Source organism: Python bivittatus, unplaced genomic scaffold, assembly GCF_059951505.1.
Source record: "Python bivittatus isolate LINGU-HERP-01145 unplaced genomic scaffold, Pbiv_v1 ctg000480_np1212, whole genome shotgun sequence".
NCBI classification, from domain to species: Eukaryota; Metazoa; Chordata; class Lepidosauria; order Squamata; family Pythonidae; genus Python; species Python bivittatus.
Window position 1 is genome coordinate 82,047,203 of NW_028277075.1, and position 23,135 is coordinate 82,070,337.

At 39.4% G+C, this 23,135-nt stretch overlaps 1 protein-coding gene across 5 annotated transcripts in view; it reads right to left on the bottom strand.

Annotated features, from left to right (window-relative positions):
- CLASP1 (cytoplasmic linker associated protein 1) overlaps window positions 1-23,135 on the bottom strand; it is a 201,066-nt gene that overhangs the window by 152,980 nt on the left and 24,951 nt on the right. For all 5 annotated transcript variants that reach the window (XM_088146424.1, XM_088146425.1, XM_088146422.1 and 2 more), the window contains exon 2: window positions 17,774-18,263. In XM_088146424.1, the coding sequence (XP_088002550.1) occupies window positions 17,774-17,971 (198 nt within the window). In that variant the 5' untranslated portion in view covers window positions 17,972-18,263. The remainder of the gene's footprint in view (window positions 1-17,773; window positions 18,264-23,135) is intronic.

Here is a 23,135-nt window from a genome sequence, read left to right on the forward strand (position 1 = left end):
AACTGATGCAACCCAATTGTAAGAATGGGAATGTCCAGCGAACAGGTCCTACAATTGTGTGATCAGTTCAACCAGCAACTAAACACATTTGTAGGAAATAAGTACCACCTAACAATATACAAAATCCAGGGAGAGGAAATAGGAAACTCAACAGAAGTAGCAGGACTACTTCCAGTGACAAATTCTGTTTTACAAATTCAGTATAGCAAGGGTGAAACCTACAAGGATCTAAATATAAAAGCAGCTGAACTCTCCAACCCACCCCCAGCTCCTGGGCTCAGACAACTGAGAAACAGTTAAGCCCTCTAAGATCTTTCAGCTATTTGTCAAATCGGCATTTAAAATTAGCCAAGAGGTCAAACTATTGCAGAGTATTGAACTTTTTCACAGGCAGAAGTGGGGGGAGCAATCCAGCGTTGTTAGAATATTTCACCAACTGGCCCTTCACCCATATTGTCAGATCATTAGCAGAGCTATCACAGGGTTTATACAGTAGGTATAAGAATTTTGGTTGGCTTGGAAAACTGCTGGATTTACTTCAAGGGACTTTACTCTTCAACATGGCTGCCTTGGCTTAGCTAGTCAAGAAATACAGCACAAACTAAGTCCAAAACAATTGGAAGGTTCTAGGTTGATCTACAAGGATGGACAGTCTCTCTCCAAACTTTCCAAAAGGAATTTATCCCAGACCAATTTGGAGATGCTAGGGACTGAAATAGACTTTCACATGCAAAGTAGTTCTGCTATGACTAAACTATGGCCTTTCTATTTATGGCATTTATTTATTGTGAGATGGCTAATGCTTTGGTGGACATAAATCGGAAAAGACCTCTTCATTGCATCAATAAAACCTTTTTAGAAACCTAAAGCCAACAGACCCAGTGAACCCCAAATGTCAAAGGGTGAATTATTTCTTTCCTCCTGACCATGGAGACGGATACCTGGGCAGAAAAGATGACTTCCAGATGTTGTGAGACTCCCACTCTCATCAGCTTTCTCTAGTAGGCTGGTAGTCAAGGATGACAGAACTGTAACCCAACATTTAGAAGGTCAGAGTTCCCCACCACTAGAATACATCAACAACTCGTTTTTCAGATAGAAGTCTTTCACCCTTCATGGAAATAGGGGGATTGAATTTGGACCTCCTGTAAAGTATGCCTTTTTCCGGTGAACACTAGCCTTTCTGCAATCTCTGAGGATAAGCAAGAAGGAGAAATAGTTGCTTTCTTAGTTGTAATCTTCTGCAAATGTAATATTTTATTAAATACTGCATAGCTCTTTGAACCATTTGTGTAAGTGTGACTATTACTGGCTACACATGCATACATGTGCATGCACCACCACAAATTTCTTACAAATGTAAGAATTAGTATGATTGTTTATTTTGTATCAGCAACCATGCAATTTTAGATCGTACCTAAAGCCATGGCTTATGAGGGCATGCAAACCGCACAGTAATGATACAAAGGCATCATCCTATTCTTTTCTAAGGAACATCATGCAGTGTAAGGAAATCAGATATATAAACGCTCGTGCTTTCGGCCCCTTTGGCAAATTGGTGCCAGCTGCGTTTTTCACAAGTTAAAAAAAAAAAATACTGCAAAGCAACAGAAGTCTGCTTTTATGCAGTACCAGAAGAATGAATTCTGGACAAATGGGACTGATTGATTTATGAATAGAAATGGAATCTTAATGAATGATCTGACAGACCCTATTCTATTATTTCCCCAAGTAGCATGAACTTCATCTTCTGGGATTCTTCTAAAATCTTCTGCCAAATTAAATAAAAGCACTGGTCAGTTGCAATCCCTTAAACCACTTGCCTGCAGAAGTTTGCCTTGCCCTCTGTCTCTGCACTCTTCCACATGTCCAAAAATCAATTCTTGAGGTTTGCTACCCAGTGGCCCCCTGCCCCCCACAATCTGTTCCTCATCTGTCACAGCAAGATGCAGCATTGAGTGACTTCTGCTGTCAACTAAATCATGAGATGTAGGGTTTCCATGAGAGCGTGAGGCGAGGGGACCAGGGAACCTGGACCCGGCCACACGAAAAGGCAGCAGGGAGAGGAATTTGATCTGCCAGTGGTGACCATTCATCTGGAGAACAGATATGGCCTCAGTTGACAATACAGGCAAGGTTCACCCCTTGCTATGACCCCATTAAATGCCAATGAACTGTACAGCAAAAGCAAATCAGTTCTTAAAAAGATGCCCCAATAGCTCCATTATTAGCAGCAGAAATAATAATCAGGTATATTGGCCAATTGGGAATATCCCCACCTCATCCTCAAGGTTGCTTTAAGGCTGTTTTCCTCTGTTCTCATTCTATTGTTCGCAAGTAGCATGTTCCGCTGCACAATCTATGTCTTCGTCTCTTGGAAGACTGAGGTGCAATGGCTGCAGATATTATCTAAGCGTTACTGCCATCCTACCAAGCAGATTTGATTCCTACTGATTTCTTCTTTTTTTAAAAGAAGCATCTCTCTCTCTTTTTTTTAAACAACACTATCTGTGACACTGTTCTCCAACTTGTTTCTTTCTTGAATCTTGCCCAGATGTTTCAAAAGATTATGGTGCATGGGAAATTGAGTGAGGAAGTATGAGGAAAGAAAAACACTGCTTGCCCTACCCAGATCTGAAAAGAAGGCAGACTGGTTTGTTCATTGGGTGCTCCAAACTAACATATATGGAAAAGTAGCAACAGTGACAAATGCATTTCAAAGTATATCACTTTAGGTTCCCTACCAAAGCATCAGAATAAGAAACAGAAGAAAAAAAGATCTGCACCTTATTAACTTCCATAATTTGTTTATGCAATTTTCAAGCTTTTTCTGAAACCAGTGTGGGTGTTGACCATAAAGAAGGACATATTTCAAATATTTGTGACTATGGTAAGCCGCCTCCTGGTATCTTTCAGCCCCAGAATCTGGGGGTGGGGCAAGAGAAATTAATGTCACTGAGAATCAGTCAACAAATAAGAAAATTAAGGCCTTTTCTTTTTTACACTCCAAAAAGCAGATATTAGAGAAATTGAGGAGAAGCTCGCCTTTTGGGAATAGCAGTGACTTCCAAAAACTTTGGGAAGGAAGGCCACATTCTCACTTCAGGCCAGTTATTCTCCCCAAACATCTTCTGCAACCCCCACTAGGCTACTTACTCAGTAAGATATCCAACCACCAGAAGTGGACAACTTGCCCTTGAATAGTTTTATCCATGCACACAAGACTTTAGAACCTGAGAGCTTTCTTGGAGCAAAATCTTGGAGAGCCAGTTTGGTCTAGTAGTTAAAGCACTGGGCTAGAATCCAGGAGCCTGTGAGTTCTAGTCCCACCTTAGGCATGAAAGTCGGCTGGGTGACTTTGGGCCAGTCGCTCTCTCTCAGCCCAACTCACCTCACAGGGTTGTTGTTGTGTGGAAAATAGGAGGAGAAAGGAGTATTAGGTATGTTCACCACCTTGAGTCATTTATAAAAATAAGAAAGGCAGAATTAAAAAAAACCTTTAAAAAAAATCTAAGTGAAAGAACCCTTAAGTAACCTGTGTCAAAGCTGCATGAATTTTGGAGGACTTGCCTTGCACATGACAGGCAAACCACAACTCTGTACAACAGTTTCCTTATCGTAGAGTACACAAGAAGTTCTGAGCCAAAAAAGGTTCCACTGGTGAGTTATATAACTTGACTATTAGTCCAGTTACTGAAGTTCTCTTCAAAATGTCGGAGGCCTCTTCAATTTTTGCATATTTTCATAGCTAGAATATAAGCTATACATAAGCTGACAGTTCACTTACACTCCTTAATAAACATGATGATCATCAACTATGGGAAAGTATCAAAATGGAAACAGATGAAGAAAGGCTTCTTTTATTCCTCACTTTGGAGAAGTCTGATTTGTCTGAGGAATGTTTCACCAAATCAGTGCTTGTCTACCTAAGACAGGAACCAAGGCAGATTTAAAGATTAGAACAAGCTATAGAGCGCAGCACTTTCTCAATCCTTTGTCTCTAGCAACAGAGACTCAGGTTACGACAGTAATTCCCTTCAAGATGAAACATCCTCGTTAAGCTACTGCATATTTGGAAGTGATAAAAGATCTGAAACTCTGCCCTCCCATACCTGCTGCCCCCCAGATGAGTTGTATTACAACTCCCATCATCTCCAGCTAACTCTGCCTTTGATCAGCCTGACTGGAGGTAGTTGGGGCTGGAGTCAGACCCACCCCAAGGGCTGAACAGATTCCTTGCTTGACTGCAAGACTGAGATGGCTCGCTTGAAACAAACCCTGGCTTATGTTACAGCAGAATTCAGCTGCACACATCACCGGCCCAATCTCTCTTTCTTTCCAACCCACTTTCCTTTTTCTCTTTGGGTCACTCAGCTTTCCCCCATCAAAGTCCTGCTACTTCACTGAGAGACCTCTGCAGAGAATCAGCCGCCCCAAATGGTCAGGTTAAATGATCAGCGAGGAGGCAGGCAGAAAAACAGGGACAAGGTCAGCTAAAATGGCTTTCCAATGAACAGTATACTTGCCAGTCTCCGCATTTCTGTATGCATCTGCCAGGTTCTTCTTACAGCACCAATAACTTGCATGGGAAATGTAGACTGATTGATTGATCATATTTATATGCAACCAGACTAAAAATAACCCCCAATCCTAATCAAGCATATTTCCTGCATACCACAGGATATTGCAACACTGGTCAATAAAAAGGAGATGAAGACCTGGAGACCTTTTTACCTCCTTCCCACTGTGCACGCATACGCACCCCTTTCAAAAGGATAGTTTCGCAACACACTGCAGAAACTGGAGGAGAGTTGTGCAAAATGCCATTAATTGCATCCTAAATATACAACCACATCAGGACCCCTGGCACTTGGGATAATTACACACAATACTAATAAAATGTCCTGAGGAAATAATTACTTTTTTCCCAGGTACAAACACTGCTGCTAGAAAATACAACAATTGTGTGCCATGGAGGTAAATACTTAAGAAATAGAAAATAAAAGATGGATTTAATTGCATTATAAAGCTACAGTGTAGAAAAGCTAATTTTCATTTAAAAAGTAACATCTTATGGCACATAATGCTTTATAAAGCTATACTTAGGTTTCACTTTTCCAGTCTGACTAAATCTATTTTTAATAGATTCCTGGCCTTTTGCAGCAGAGTTGGAAGAAAGACTAATGTCCTTCACTGGAGGCATAACTGTGCATGCAAACTTTTTTACAGCATTTGATGGATCACAATTGGAGTGAACCATGTACATAAGGAGACATTTGACTGCAGACAGAAAGCATGTAAAAGGACAGACACTGAAAATAAACCTCCTATTGCCGGAATCAAGACGTGTGCAGAAATTTCATAGCCATATTCAAACGTGAGGAATGTCTTTGTAAAACCACAGAACTTCACCTTTATCCTGACATTACCTTACAGTAGCAGGAGACAGGTTCTAATGAGGTTTAATGATTCATGGGAGATTTCAAGGCCATCAGAAAGCCAGACATATTATATGCTGAATTAACAGAATCTCACTTTTTCTAATGGCAGTGAACCATCCTGTTCCTCTTGGCCCACAGGTTTTCAAATGGAGATAAGTAACCCATCTGTATCACTTTACTATTAAAATGATATTTATGGAGCAGTGCCAGGCAATAATATCACATAATCCCCTCCCAATATGCTACAACATTAGAGTATCAATAAAACACAAGATCTAGTCAAAGAAAGATTATTTTTCCTCAGTATCGCAACTGTCAGTTCTCAAAAAGCAGTAAGGTTCTAGCCCTCACGGCTATAAAGACAGACTCGCAAATAAATTGATAATGCCTCCCAGGAACTCAGAAGCCAGAAAAGTGGTTCCACAATTCTAGCAAGAACAGAAATTCCATATTTACCTGAAAGGAAGATGAGCCTGAATCTAAAATGACCTCTTCTTAAAAGAAAAGCTTAGATTAAAAGCTTAGACAGAAAAAGTTATTTCCTGTTTCTACTATTTTCTCAGCACATCACAGAGAATCTTCCCATTTTAAAGATAAATTATTTAAGAGTGAAAAAAAAACACCAGTCTTCCTTTTCAGGTAAATATCGAATGTAGGAATTATACGAAACAAAGGAAATGTGTTGTTTCTGCATAATTTATGTAAATTAGAGATAGCCAGAATGTAGAATTTCAATCTTTCTTGAAGATTGAATATGGAATACATACCCTGTTGGTAATCGGCATGATTATTTCAAATGTATAACTAAATCTGGTAACAGATAGCAAACACATTCAACACCCCGACTGAAAAATGAATGCTGCAATAGAGAAGGTGCAGTTGAAAAGAATTTGCTATGGTTTTTTATTCTCTTGTCAGCAAACCCCTTTGATGAACAGGGAGCTGGCTATCATTTTCCCAATACAGGTAGTCTTCATATAATGACTGCAATTAGGACCAGCAACTCGGTCATTAAGCAAGTTGGTTGCTAAGTGGGAAATCACATGACTGCAATTGTGCTTACCATTTTACACAGGACAACCCGTACTAACTGTAATGGTGAACACGTGACTGAAAGAGAGAGACACTGCGAATGTCATAAATGTGAAAACTGGTCACAAAGTTACTTTTTCATCACCGTCGTAACTGTGATTGATCGCTGTCCAAGGCAGTCGCTAAGTGAAGACTATCTGATGGAAGAATGCACCAGGGTTCCAAGCTTGTAACATTTTCCATTCTCTTTCCAAGGCTCTGAGAAGACCATTGCAGTGCACTTCAACACTCACCATCCTCACCAAGACCCAGGATTAGCCCAGGATTGTGGGTACTAGAGTTCAAGAACTTCCACAGGGTCACAAAAGTGCCCCGGGTCTGCTCTGCATAAATGTGTCCCAAGGCCATCTGTATCATTACATGAAATACAGCAGGCACCAGAGCCACAGACATGACACTTTGCAAACTGAGGCCAAGCCCCTATCAGCTGACCTCTTTATCCACCACCTGGAGCAGCTGCTAGGTTGCACCTAAAGTACACAGCTCTCTGGGGCAACTTGCTTGTAGGCCACCTTATAGCCACCGCCCAAGAAAGGCCTTCGGAACAGAATAGTGCAGGGTGGTCAGCACTTGCATACAAAAGTCAGTCACTGAAAAGGGGAGGAGGGGAGTAAAAGTTTAAGTCTTATAGCCCTTGCAATGAAATAACAACCAATCAAGCCCCAATTATACATAAACCAATCAATATCAATAGCATGAATTCATGCCCCAAGGGCTCTCTGAAATAACTCAGTTTTTAGTAACTTAGAGGTAGCCAACAATATGGCAGCTGACGAGATTTCTGGGAAGAGGCTGCTCTGGAGAGTAGGTGCACCACAGAGTAGTAGCACTTGCAAGCCTCTATCCTTCACCTCTCAGAAATGGGGAATGCTACGTAGGTTCTCCCAGGACATATGAGCAGGGGAGGTCAAAAGAGAGTGGCCACACAATTTAAAGGCCAAATATAGCTTTCTTACCTGCAACACATACATACCATACATACGCATCATCTGTTTGTGCATATGATGGTCATCGCTCAGCTTGTATAGCAACAGATACTGTAATGTTGTTGTTTTTTTTTATTAGCACTGCCCTTCCAAATATAGTTCTCTTAAAACTCATATTACCTTTGATCTAGCATCAAAGAATTTGAAATAGTATTTGTGATGTAAGCTAGGTAAGCAATCTCTTACAATTAAAACTAAAGGGTATTTTTTCTTAACATAGTACAGTAACCAAGTGCTTTTTTATTCTATTTTTTTAAATGTCAAACTAAAGTTAAGAATTCTATCATGGCTTCTAACATTTAAGTTTCAAATTCCCCCCCCCTTTTTTTTTGTATCCAAGGAGATTGTAGGTCATGTAGACGATGCAGTTTTCATACATAATCAGCTTGATCTCTAGCATCTCCAGTAAAAGAGAGAGAGAGAGAGAAAGAGATACTCCTAGTCATGTAGATCAAAGGCAGGCAAGCTGGGGCCTTACAGATGTTTTGAACAACTTCCATCGGGCTCAATCAGCATGGCGTGTGATCAGAGACTATATGAATAGTAGTCCTAAACATCTGGACAGCATCAGGTTGCCTTTCTCTGCTATAGACAATACTAAGTTATATAAGAACAATGATTTGCTTGACATAAGGCAATTTCTTATGTCATTTAAATCAAAGACATAGAATCTTCTAGTTCTTTAGGGTTCCAACTGTTTTACATTGGGGGACGCCTGTCAATCACATCACTTTGTGCAGGTGTTGATAGTCAGAGTTGGGACCAAGAGATAATTCCTTTCTCAGCCAACCAGCTAACCAACCAACCAAGTTATCCACCACAGCCTGATTGAAGAATAGAAAAAGAACGATACTTTCCTCTAGATTACATAGAATATATGTTTGCTTGGGTTGTCAGCAGTAGAGAAACAATTTTGTACATGAGGTCTTGTGCTTAATTCCCAACATTCATATAATTAATCTGAATGAGCAGGAACATCTGTTCATCAAGACCAATACTGAGTTTTTGTCATTTCATCAAATACATCTCTTATCTGTCATAAGAAAAATTTAAAATGTTCTCATTTATTCTGCACTATTCCAACTACAAGATCTAAACAAGTTCCTAATTCTGTGATTTGTTCTGGAAAAAGCCAGAAGGAAAAGGGCAAATAGAAACCCTACAGGAGCTGTGCACCGATAGTAAAGCTGACGTCTTATGATCAAAGATTGAGGCTGAACTAGAATTACACTTAATCTCATCTTACTTCAACTCCAGTCTTGCTATGTTGGCTTCACCTAGCAATTTTAGAGCTGGGGAATGCCATTAAAAACTTTATTATCTTTTAACAGTACTGTTTCCTTAATTTTTTCTAAATGCCTTTTTTATTTTAATAAATGTACAAATAACACCTTAGAACAATCACCCCCATGAGAATCACCCAGAGCTGTACAACTCAGATGAGAATCATATTTGGCCTTCAGTTACAAGCCAATGATTACATTTACAAAAGCAATCCATGGAATCAAGACAGAAACAAATGACATTTCATTTCCAATATTTAATTTTAATTGATTCCTTTCCAACCACAAATTAAATTGTTTCCCCTCCTGTCACATTAAACATGACCATCTCATAACCATTTTAGGCTGGCTCTTGGAGATGAACCGAAGACTTTCAGGACTATTCAGGGTCCTGGAGGACCTCTGCCCTAAGTCTGATGTGTGCATGCACACACATATACACCATTAATCCCAGCCATTCTATAAAATAACTTGAAAATCACTCTTGTAATCAGAACTGGATGGCTCTGTCTATACTCAAGTGGAAGCCAGGAACTCTGCATTTAAACTCTTACACAAGTGAGTCATGGCACCAGAACAACTTTGATGATAGCCCAGCCTCTTATACCTCTGACCCTCATCTCCCTGGAAAGCCTGATTCCTGCATGGGCCCGACAAATGTTTTCAGAACCTTGGCTGTTGGAAAGAAACTTCTGCTTAACTAGAATTAGACTAACCTGGAACTATAGCTTGCATTTGATTTCAGTGGTGAGGGTGCAACCTTGAACTATTAGTGAGGCAACAGCCTTGTAGATGAGGACTTGATAATGTTGTGCTAAGCTATCTCAAATAACAAAACTGTGGCCTTCAGCTGAACTGACACAAAAGGGAGACTGTGTGTAATAATTTATCATATGTAGGCAGTCCCTGGGTTACAAATGAGAAATGGGCCTAAGTCTGTCTTTAAGTTGAATTTGTAGGTAAGTCAGAACATGTATTTAGCATCAGTTAAATGGCCACATGATCTAACTTAAAATGGCAGACGGCATTCTCCTTCCTTGAGCCGATGAACCACTGAAGCTGTGCAATGTTTTCAAAGTAGTGCATGTGTTTTTATACCTGTATTTTTTATTTATGTTTTTAATATAATAGGCTTTAGGGCAGTCCGTTCGTAAATACGAGCTGTCCATAAGTTGGGCATTCTTAACCCAGGGACTGCTTTTATATAGTTCAGTATATAAACTACACCAGCCCCAACTGGAACAAATAGCAAATGACAAAACCTGTGCTATGATGTCAACTCCATACCTTTCCTATTTGTATTGCAATGGTGGGTGCAACTGCATGAGGGGCAGAGCTTGCATCATGATGTCATGGCACGTTTCATCATTTGGGGGAAATCTCAAGTTGCTGCATGTGCCCCTGAAAAAAAGGCACATATTCTTTTATCATATTAACTTCTAAGCACATTCTGTCGTTTGCTACACAATTTTGCATACGTGTTCTACTGAATACAGATGAACACAGCGGACCAAATGCCACTTCCACAAAGCCACGTTTATGTTTCTGACCCCTTAAGAGTTATTTCTGAATTCTGGAAATAAGAATTCCATTTCTCAGAATAATAACAATGACAAGAATCACACCGGCTGTCTAAACGCTCAAAGGCACTGGTACTGTGAAGGAGTAACATGACATTTATACACAAGGGATATTTTATCTGTCAAAACCATAAAACAATACAGTTTTATGTTGAGGGTAACATTTCCCAGAAATTATGTTGATTTTATAGGAATAATAATAATACTTAAAAAGTTTGTTCCTGATGAAGATGAACAAGGGAATAAATGAAAACTCACAATATACCTGAAACCCAACTGAGGCCAAAACTTTGGAAAAACAAATCAGGTAATAAGTGTGTAAAGCATTTTTCTATGACTCAAACATTAGAGAACACTGAGATTTCTATTCCCTTTATCTCCTTCTATAAACAGAGTATTAAACTCTTCCCACATGCAGCTTTAATACTTCATTCAAAATAGCAGTTAAAGGTCACATTCTGCTCTAAGTCTTTGTGTACAAGGACCTTCTCTTTCTTTCATATCCTTCCCTGAGAAATACAGCCTGTAAGCTAAATATTCATATCATTTTAGGACCAGTTGATCCGCACTGTTGTCTAGCTTGCTCATCCTTAGAAGCAAGTGCTTTTTTCCCCCCTGCATATTTGAAAACTATCAAAAAGTAATATTCCCACCTTGTCTCTCCCTCACACCCACACCCATACCCTTCCATAAGCCGCTACTAAAACACAGCCATTTTGCTATATTGTTCTGCATTTCTCACAAAATAAGGCATAACAGCCCACTTTCTTAAACAGCTCAATAAATTTGTAAGAAGGGGCTTCACACTAATATAGACGCGGACAGAGTCCAGCTGCTATAGCGCCACCTGAATGCCTTTTACCCTCCCAGTGACACTCCTCATATTGATAATACCAGTATAACCTCAGCAAGATTAAGTTACTGGATATTGCGGATATAGCAAAGCAACAGGCAAGTCAAAAAGTACAGAAAAGGGTGTGGAGCCACAGATTTCAAGCATCCCAAAGTCATATACTCACACTGCTAAGTTGGCAACATCAGAAAACATTTGCCCCTTAAGCAACAGTGTCAAAATGATAGCGCCATGATGGCACCCATCCTAGAATCTATTGCCTAAAGCAACTATTTCACATAACTTCACAACAGAGCTGGCCCTGGACTGGTATATGAGAAAATGAAGAAAGTTGAGGGAGGGAAAGGAAGCATTCAGTGAAAAGTATTTATATATTTAAAGCAAATTCTGGATTGCTGCTAGCGCTTTGCCCTCTTAATTACAAACTGATGAGCAAAATGAGCAAAGAACCAGCATCCTTAAGAACCGTACTGGTAAACCAGAGAGGCTGTTGTGTAAGAAACACAGATTTGTGTCAGTGAAATCAACAGGGTTTTGCTTTTACTTTTTAAAGCTAGTACTGAGAAATTTAGGTCAGGAACTCCTGGAAAAATTACACCAAATGCAAATTGCACCAGTAAATTGTGCTTAATGCAAACACATAAAATCACAACAGCTGCATTAACACCTTCAGAGAAGTGTTACTTTAGATAGCTGTCTACCCACTTGCTTAGCATAGATCCAGAGAGGCTTAAAAATCTTCCATAGGGGGATAATTTTTCACTTAGAATGAGAATGAGTTATAAATAGAGGTGTACTGTACTTAATTAAAGGCTGTGCAGACTCCACAGATGTGTTCTGACATTGTACCAACTTTACTTAAGATGTTCTGACTTCAAATTCCCCATATTTCAACCTCAAAGTAGAGCCATTTCAAAGTTGGATCGCTTCCACTGAAGTCGAGATAGCCTATTTTGAATTAAAACTCAAAATAGTAGTCTGTTTACTATTCCATTTTTCAACGACGTAGCATTTTGCATCTGTATGAACTTGTATTTCCAATCTGAAGTCTGGCACAACTTTTAGTCAGCCCTCATTTGCTATATGACTGTGTATATGACACACCATACTAAGCCACAGCTTGCTGAGTTGCATCAACACAGCTACTCTGCTTTGTCAACTATGGTTTATGCCCTAGCTTTAATGTGAATCAATCATGCAGATGATCAGAAAAGCCATGGATAAAACAAAACATGATTGAGCACAATGTTTACATCTAATTCAGAATGACAACTGCAGACCAAAACTGTTATCCTATAAGTCATATTGCAAGTCTCTGAGGCTGTAGTCTAATGACATGCAATTCAGGGGACCACCATCATGTCCTGCACAACTGCAACACTCAGTAATAAAGACCTGTTTTTTTAAAACGACAACCTATCATCATGATCTAACATCAACTAAAAACAGAATTCTATTTAAATGTATCATTTCTGTAGAGCAGTTTCCTTGCCAGGCTTCCTAATTAAAAAGCATGACAACTTGTTTTCTCAGAAAAAAAATCATCAGAAGAGTTCAATAAAACACTGCCTGTTTCCTATTATTGCTTCTAACAACGTTCAGCTAATTTTGTCCACTGAACTTCCACAGCTCCTTAAGCTGCTGAATGATAATTGCTCAGTTTGTTATTTTAATAGACCCTGCACTTTAAAACTAAGCTTAAACCATCTGCTCCTTCTCTAGTTACAGAAGGCCTGTAACCTCCAGCCACGCACAGTGATATAGAATGCCTTAACTCTGTATTTCATACACCTCTCACCCCAACGGTCTTTAGAAGCATCTCACACGGCAAGGAACAAAACCGGCCTCAGACTCCACATTTGCATGATGCAGGCGGGGTTCTTCTTCCCACTTGATCCAGCCTGTCCAATGCAGTTTTGCCATTGTGTATTTTCACTGACATGCAGGAATGGGTGGCTCCTTTATAGAATCACCCTTAGCAATAAAGGCACAACTACATGTTTGAATAGCCTGCGAAAAATGATTTATAGCACGCTATAGCCAATGTGTGCATAGGGGCAGCCCAGAACAGATCCAAACAGAGGATGCTTAAAACATCCTGAAGCAAAGAAAGAAAGAAAGAAAGAAAGAAAGAAAGAAAGAAAGAAAGAAAGAAAGAAAGAAAGAAAGAAAGAAAGAAAGAAAGAAAGAAAGAAAGAAAGAAAGAAAGCTGATTACCAAACTGAATGTGATTGGAAGGGACAATGCAAAGAGAGGCTAGAGCATAATGGGATGTGGGCAAAGTAAAAAAAGGGGCAGAATCTCAGATTACACATGTACATGATGGCATGGCAAATAAAGACACTGAAACTTAGTTTTAACAGATTAGGGAGAGGGCTGTCCACTATCCACAATGTGAAAATACATCAACACAGTGATTTCAGTCACTTGTGTGCTGACACACAATTTTGCTGATATCACACTTTGTTCAAGTCTGGTTCTGTTGTTTGTTGTCTCTGTTATATTGTTTTTATATTGTTTTGGTGTATTGTGAGCCCAGAGTCCTTTGGAGTCTGGTGGCATCAAATCAAATCAAATCAAATGAATGTTTAAATAAATCATTTGCATGATGATGATACAGTGGTATAATTACAAAAATGACATACATCACTATGAAGCTTCATTTTATATCAGTAAAGGATGCCAAAAGCAAAAATCTTTCTTTGTGCATATGCATTTTCATGTGCTTCCATGCTTTATTTATGGCCTGCTTTTCTATAAAAGTATCTAAAACATCCTACGCAGTAATTTTTAAAAATCTGCATTAATTATAGAAAAATGTGTACGTTACAGATATTTTCAAAAGTTTGCTCTAAAAATCTATAAAATGCAATATACTTTCCAAAGACCCTGACCTACTCTCCTGCATTTGCCTTTGCAGCCACATGTGGCAGGACACAAGGAATTCAAAACTTTTTCTTCCGTTTGTACCAGGCAAGGAACATTTTACCATATATACTTGTGGATAAGCCCATCCATGGATAAGCTGATCCTTCCATTTTTAACCAAAATACCATGAAAAATGTGCTACCCACAGATAAGCCAACCTGCATTTTTCATGGCATTTTGGTTAAAAATTCAAGGGTCTCCTTATCCACACCTGGGCTTATACATGAGTGTATGCAAGAAATATGGGTACTTTTAAAAAGCATTACCGTATATACTTGTGGATAAGCCTATCTGCAGATAAACCAACCCCAATTTTTTGAGTCCATTTTGGCACCTAAAATTCTTGGCTTATTCACAAGCATATACTATATTTCCTTACATTTTATGTTTTAGGCATAAAAATAGGCTTTCCTTGATTTATTTAAGGAAGCACCTTTTCATTATATACTTCTAGCAATTGTTTCAGAAAGCAGTTTGTGGCAATGGGAAAAAAAGATATAGATATATATTTATACAAGATCTGAATATTTTTCCAGCAACGTTCACCCTGTTTTGTGTCAGTTTTCACTCTCATTCTACAGATTAAGACCACTTTCCCAAACCTCATAACGCTCAAGATTCTGAATGCTATAATTCAAACCCACTTAGGAGACCAGTAGATCAGAGGGGGCCACGTTAGGATACCTACAGTTGGCAGAATGTCTATGGCACTTTTTAACCTTTGGGATTTAACTTTCTTAAAATATCTTATATTTTCTCACAGCATCCATAAAATTAGTTCCGTAATCTTTTTTTATGGGAGAATCTTAACCAGGACAAACTAGCTTCTCTGTATTAAAAAGGAGTTGCATCTTCATAACAATAATTTACAGCACTGCTGAAACTACTACCCTGAAAAATATGTGTTAACAACTGTAGCATTTGCCACAAAGAATTTGATAACTAAGTAGTTATAAATAGGGCCCATATGGCAGTGACCAATGCTTAAACATCCCATGCTGTTAACTTTCCAGGGATAGAGCAATGGGCTTCAGATGGACCTAAAGCGACATTTTTTCCTTGCTGTGACATTCTCTCTGAAATTCTATTAGGGCTATTATACAACTGCTGGGGCTCCTGTGTTTGAGCTTTCCTTAAATGGCCGTTCATCTCAAATATCAGCAGGGAATGATCAAATGGGAGGATTGTCACTTTATTTATTTATAAGGACATTTGCAGCCTGGGATTCTGCTGCAGGTCCATCAAACACAACCCAAATCTCTAACAACAGAAGCAGGTACAGTTGGCGTTGTATATGATATAAATAAAAGTCAACAGTGGCATTCAGGCACTGAATTAAAAGAAGATTGGCAGTACAGAGTGTGGTTGAAATGTAGAAAGTCCCTGATCAAGCTTCAACAGCTTTTTTTTTTTTTAAATAAAAAAAATAAAGTCGGGATGGGAATGAGCTGCCTAAAACTGTATTTGTTGTTGCCAGCTACAGGAAGAGATACAGGATTAGATGAAATACTAGTCTGACTCAACAACTTCTATGACAATTTAGTGATGCTAACAGAGCAACTGTAAAATGTCACGGGGGTGACAAATATTGGGTTTAGGTTTCAAAACAGCCACAGCCCAATTCCCAGTGCTAGATAGAATTATTTAATACAGCTTGTTCCAGGTCTCTGGATAGAGAAGACACAGCTCATTTCATGCTGCCATAAAGAGGCTACATCTGATAATTCAGTTACCAAAGTTGGCTGCAGAATCATAGAACTGGAAGGGGCCACTAGGTCACTCAGTTCAAGCTCATGGTCAGCGTCAAAATCCACATTGAAGCACCCAGACACACAGCTGTCCAGTTTCTACTTGAATGTGTACAGTGAACAGAAGCCCACCACTTCCTTGGGTAATTGGCTCTTCTGTCAAACTGTTCCTACTGTGAGAAAGTTTTCCTAACCCTCCATTAGCATCTGCCTTCCTGTAACTTAACTCCATCACTCTGTGTCCAGCACTCTGGAACAAAAGAGAACCAGACTTGACCTTTTATAGGACAGCCTTACTACAAATCTTTGAAGAGCGCTCTCATATTCCCTCCATCGTTGACTTTTCTCAATGCTAAATATACTTAGCTCCTTCCATCTCTCTGCATATGACTTAGTTTCTAGACCCCTGATCAACTGTTCAAATTCTTACCTCAAATTGCCTCTCCATTGGCATTTACCCCACAGAACAACTCAGGCTTGATACTTTGTTTTTACATCACTGTAAGCCATCAGAATGCATCTATGCAACAAGCATAGGAAGAAACTGTATAATGAAATCCATTTTAGTGGTGGGCTAGTACTCAGTTATCTCACAGAGATAAAGCTGGCTCCATATGAAACAGGTATTGTTATTCACCAGAACTTATTTTATAACAGCCATGAGGAACCTGTGGCTCTGCAGATTTGCAGAAATACAATACCCACCGGCGCCAGACAGTATGGACGATAACAAGTGATGCCGGAAATTGCAAATCAGCAATATCTGAGAAACCACAGATTCTTCTGTAAAGAATCTAAGGCCTTTCACACACACACACCCAGCTATATTAGTTGTGCATCACTCAGGCAATACTTAGCCTGATCTTATTATCTTAATTAGCACAATCTCTGTTCTCTCTTAAAATTATGGATCCTTGATGTCAGACATTGTCTGACTAGTGACAGAATAACTTCTTCCCTTTTTTGACTTACCAGCATCATTCCTATTATTCAACTTCCAAATATCTTCCCTGTGGAAAGATGTTTATCAGGGTAATTGTATGCTATAGAAATGCTATTACAGTCTCTCTCCTCCTGTAACAAGCAATAGAACTCACCTGATTGCCCAGCATTATCATGTCAAGCGTACTGTTAGAAGGGGGAAGGAGGGAAACACACAGCATAATCACATAAAAAAGGAGCACAGGAGGTGACAACGCAAGACCAATTTTTGAAGAGCAGCCAAACATATCTTTTAAAATATGACATTTTAACATTAAATACATACTTCTTCATACAAATGATCTCTTGGCAAAACAAAAACAAAAAACAAATGCAAGTATTATTTTGGTCCTCTATTTAATTCATTAGATTTATAACCACATTTCTTCTAGGCGGCAGCATAAAGTGTGCTTCTTTCTCCAACTGTTCCACACCACAACAATCCTGTGATAGTGCTAGCTGAAGTCAGCCAATCAACCTCCATGACTTTGCAAGGACTTGAGCCTGGGTCCCCTGAGTCCTGAACCCCCCCCCCCACACACACACAAACACGTGCTATACTTTGTCCGTCCAGCTCGGATCACCATCACGAGCATCCAGCAATCAAAACCAATAACTTGTCAAATCCAATTAGGTGGTTCCCTTTTTTATTTTCATTGAAAAATGCCAATGCTTACAAGTTGGTGTGAGTGTTCATAAGAAGGGGAGGGGGGAGAGAAGGGGGAAATGCCACAGATGAAATTTATCATGGGTCAGTAAGAAATGTGCTAGGCCTCTAGGGATTTGCAATGTGAACTCATTGTTCCAAAACTGACTGAAGAACCTGTGCAAATAAGCAAGGTCTCTCCCTTCACACTCCTGTCTCTGCAAATCAAACTTACCTTATAATTGCTGGAATTTACCCACGAGGTAGCAAGACCATCAACCATTTTATCCAGCATGGTCTGATCGTGTTCAAGATCAGCAGATTTCTGTTTATCTGAGAAATAATCTATCAGTTCTTGGCCAACCTGAAGTCGCTTCCCAACGTCTTTCTGCAGGACCTGCATCAAGCAGGACTCCATTGTGGGTTCCATCATGTTCTAGAAATAGAGCACAGGCAAAAGAGAAGCTGGAGGGCGGCAGGTTTGAAAAGTCCTCCTGTAGATGTATCTTCGAGGTCGCCTCTTTGTTTGATGAAGGTTACCAAGGGTCTGGATTTCAAAGATGTGATTCTGGGAATGGCAACAATGCACCATGTGTGTCTGAAGAGCAGCTGGCAGGTTATTAAAAGTTCAATTTAAATAACTAGTAATAGATAAATAAAGCAGAAAGCAGACCAGCCAGGCTGTATGACCAGGTTTGTGATGCTTTCCAAATCAACAGTCCATCCTGAAAGAAATTTTAAAGAGGCAAACGTTAGTGGCAAATAATGAGAAATCTACATTGCACAAAATCCCAAATGAGATATTTGACATTTCCATTTTTAAAGTACTAATTTCCCTTGCAGTTTCCTTTCAACTAATTCCTATGACAACTAATTTGGGTTCTAAAAATGGGGACTAAAAACTTGTATATTTTTGTATGTTACATAGTACTGAAGTCTGTCCCAAAATTAAAGCACTAAACGTATTACATAAGATGTGTTCAGAAAATGCACACACACATATCACCCCATTTTATTCAATAACAAAAACTTGAATCTAATATGGACTACCAGCAATCATATTTAAATAGAGAAGGACACTTTGCTATAGGATCTCTGCACCCAAATCAGGTATTACCTTAAGAAAAAAAAGGCAGAAAAAGCATAACCAAAACTACCAAACAGCAAAGTTTAGTATAAAGAGAAATCAAGTCTGGATGATGGTTTCTAGGTACTAAAACAATATAACATATTGTTTAGAATATGGCTTAACTGATCCTGTGAGAGATGCCCCATAATAAGGAATGTCAGAATGCTATTCTGAAACCTTCTCTTACTGCAGGTCAAGCAATACAATGACATGGGCAATACATCACTTGTAACACCCTCAGATGGCATCTACAGGTCTCCATATATATTGCTCTATGACAAAATCTTTGCCCCCTATGGGATTTTCTAAATTTTGCATATCTTTCCCACTGAATATTATCAGAGCTTCATGTGGATCCTTCATAGAGATGTGCAGCTATCTGGATCCAAAGAAGGAAAGCTTATTCTCTGTTTACACATGTATTCTATTTGTCAGCAGCTCCTTAAAGAAGCCATGGCTTTTCCAAGGGTTGCCCAGTAGCTACACATTCGCAAGAAAACACATGCATTAAGGAGGTGTTAAGGCAACAGCCCTATAGCATGACATTGTCAAATATCTCCCTGCTTGACCTGATACAAAGTTCTTATTGTAAACTACAGTGCTTGGTTTCTGCCAAGTAGACCCAAAAGTTACACATTTATCTACCTGTGCCTAGAACATTCCTCCAGAAGCCTGGCAGGCTATCCACATGCTTTCTGGCAAACTTGAAATGAGCATCAATGTTCTGTTTAGTGAGCAACAGCTCCCACCTTAGTGCTCCTACATGAATCTCATGTTTACCCATTTTTTTTTTTTTATGGTGGAGTCATCAGCACTTATTTTAGCCATGACGAGAGAGGCCTGCAAATCCTTGGATATTTTTCCAGGGTATTTTGTGACTCCCTGAACAATTTTACACTGTGCTCTTAGAATGATTTTTAACAGGACAACCATTCTTGGGAAGACTGCCTATTGTCCCAAGCCATTCAAGAAGTTGTCTTTGTAGATCAGTAGAACTCTAAAGCTTTAGAAATGCTTTTCTAAACTTTTCCAGATTGATACCTATCCATGCTTTTTTTTCCCCCCAGAGAACTCCAGAAACATCTTTGGAGCAAGGCATGAGAGGCCTCTAAAATCTGAAATTCTCATTTTGACAAGGGGAACCAACGTTTGTGAGATTAAGCAGCCCAGATTGTTTAATGAAGCTGGTCCTGATTATTGGATTGAATTGACTGCACTAAAGGGGCAATTAATACCAGTAGCACATTGCATGTTGGATTATTCTGTTAATGAAATAAATTCCCATGTCATTTACTCAGACTCTCTTTATAAATCAGCATCACTCACATGAAGCTTTGATAATATTCAGTAACAAAGATATGCAACATTTCAGAAAAAGGAGAATATGCTTTTACCAAACTGTATGTGTGTGTGTGTGTATGGTTAAAATCTTATGAGATCACCAAATCTTGCAAGACTTCCTCAAACCTGAAATCTCATGAGACAGTCAGTTTCAGAAAAAGAACACTGAAATCTTGTGCAATGTTGGAGTAACAATGCTGACATCTCAAGATGCCGAACATTTTCATTTAAAAAAAAAAAGTATTTTGGTGGCCAGTGCATGATACAAAATTTGCCATGGTGTTCCACATCTGAAAAAGCTGCTGAATCTACTTTACTCATACCGTATATAGATTCAATACAGATTTGCTAATATAAAAGCTGGATTAATCACATCAGTATCAGAATATTCCAACTGCTTAATTCTACCCATGTCCAACCAAAAGTAAGCCTCACTGATTTCAAACTTATCTGGGAGCAAGCCCCATTGTATAAATTGATGGTATAAGTGCAAATATATCATGATATTTACTGGCAAAGATATCTCAGATATCTGACATCCTCGGGGTTTCTTTCTGAAAGCAATCAGACACTTAAGTGGGCACACTCCTATTTCTAATGCAACTGAAGCCATGAAACCAAATACTGTGGATTATCATAATTCTAATAGAAAAAGTCAGATTAAACTGTCAGTATGCAGACTCTCAAACCCCCTTGTTATGGCTACTAATATAATGACCTCTCTGAGATAACACCAAATAAATACCTAGGTATTTTACTACACTGCCCAGGTTATTATAGGAAATGCAACCATAGGTGCAATCCACATGTTTACTTGAAAGAAATTTAGACTGCAATGATTGTATTTACATTTGCAGAAACTTGGCTTGACAGAACATGCATTCTTAATCTGTTGACTTGTTTTACCAGCTAAAAGGGAAGACAAAAATACAACAGTGCAAAAGGTACAAAAGATTTTTTTTTCTTCCCAGCATTTTTCCCGCAGGTACAATAGATTGTTCGGTGGTCACTAGGCAAAAGGATTGCGTACAAAAATTGACTCCTTGGTTTCTACACTACCATACAACACAGTGCAATAGTGGAAAATGATGTGTCCAAGCAGGGATATGGATTCCCAATCAAGAAACCATGGAAGAACAATTTCCTTGGAACCATCTGAAGCAGTCTTACCCTCTCAGGCATCCGGTATTGCTAGGCTGCTACATCAAACAGCCTGGGGTAGGCTTGGTTTGGTTACTTCTTGTTAGAGTTATTTTGGAGTGAGTGAGTGAGTGAGTAAATAAATAAATAAATAAATAACTCCCTCACTCCACCATGTTAAACAGTCACTTTAAAAATGAATTTGATTACATGACCTGGATTTTCAGCAAGATAAATGCAAAATCCTAACCACTGGCACCACTGCTAACATGTAAACATATCAGGGATGGGTGATGCCCATCTAGTCCCACATTTATGGCTCAACAAATATTTCTAGATTACCAGTGCTAATAATCAGCATTCATGTTACGCTGGGCACTGAAACAACTTGGAATTCTGCATCTGCTTCTGCCTGTCCAGATAAATAGATTCTATCTATTTCATTTACAATTACTCAACTTCATATAAGTGAATATTCAGAGTAAGCAGGGATCATGTCTGCTAAAGGCTATAGAGCTAACTTTACTGTTTGCAATCTTGTCATTTATTTATGTATATATTTATTCAATTTATTTATATGAATTGAATTTATTCAATTCTTCATCATCATCATCATCATCATCATCATCATCATCATCATCATCCTGCCTTTCATTCAGCAGTGCAAGGCTGCTTATATAGCACTTCCTCTTTCCATTACAACACCGTGAGACAGGTCACCCAGTAAGCTTCCATGATTGAGACCGACCTTGAATGTAGGCCTCTCCAGCACTCACCCAACACCTTAACTACACTAAGTACATACACACAGAAGTAATGCAAGTTTTATTGGTCCTTTTCCTACAATCCAAGCACAAAAGTACTACTTGCAAGCAGAACTTCCCACAGACACAAGAAAGTACACACTGTCGGTTGTCTTCATGACAACACAGCCAGCTCTTCTGTATCACTTTACCAGCAGCTGCAATCTCGCTCTTCCCTGCCCCCTTATAATGAAATGAATTTCCCTCACACATATTCTACTCTATTAAGTCTGGCAGATACACAACCTCCTCCTGTCCCCTGGCCGTGCTCCACAGTCCTTCAACTTCACACACCATTACTTGGAATAGAGGAAAAATGCTGCCTGCCTGCAGATAACGTTCTCTTAAAATACACAACCCTTGAAAATCTCTTTTAATTTGATGAAAGGAGGGCACATCTAATAATAATAAAATGAAATGCCCCTGGTTCTGCAAAAAAAAAAAAAAAAACTAGGGCACACGTGAAGGAAAATGGGTCACGTTCAGCACCAAAATGTGTGGATGGAACCCTTCCTGCTAAATAAACAAGCAAGGCAACCGAAAGGCATCATGTTGTCCAGAACAGTCTAAAACACTAGAGAAGTGCAGCCTAACTGACCTCTATCCCACCGGAGGAGCTTCCGCCAAATCAGTTTCCTCTCTCCCTTATCAAACGTTGTAGGAGGAGAGCCCCCTTCATCTGCGGTGCAAAGAATCAGGAGTGCGGTAGCAGCACCTTTTCCGACTAACCAATTTTATCAAAAGGCTTAAGCCTCCCTGAGCTGCAGCTCACTTATCGGAGCAAGTGCTTTTCCAGGTCATCATTACTGCAATCCTCTTCTTTTTATGAAAAGCAGCTGGAGCCTGGAAAGCAAAACAGTTCCTCCAGCGGAATAGCTGCCTGTTGCTTCCACAGAGTTAGCCTGCTTTTCCATCATCTTAACAAGACCATTTCTTTCAAAGGAATAAATATCATGACAAATGTTGTTCATCCAACTGGAAGATACCAGATGAAGTTTGGATGGACAGGAAAGTTTGCAGCAGAAGGAAGGAAGGAAGGAAGGAAGGAAGGAAGGAAGGAAGGAAGGAAGGAAGGAAGGAAGGAAGGAAGGAAGGAAGGAAGGAAGGAAGGAAGGAAGGAAGGAAGGAAGGCAGGCAGGCAGGCAGGCAGGCAGGCAGGCAGGCAGGCAGGCAGGCAGGCCCAC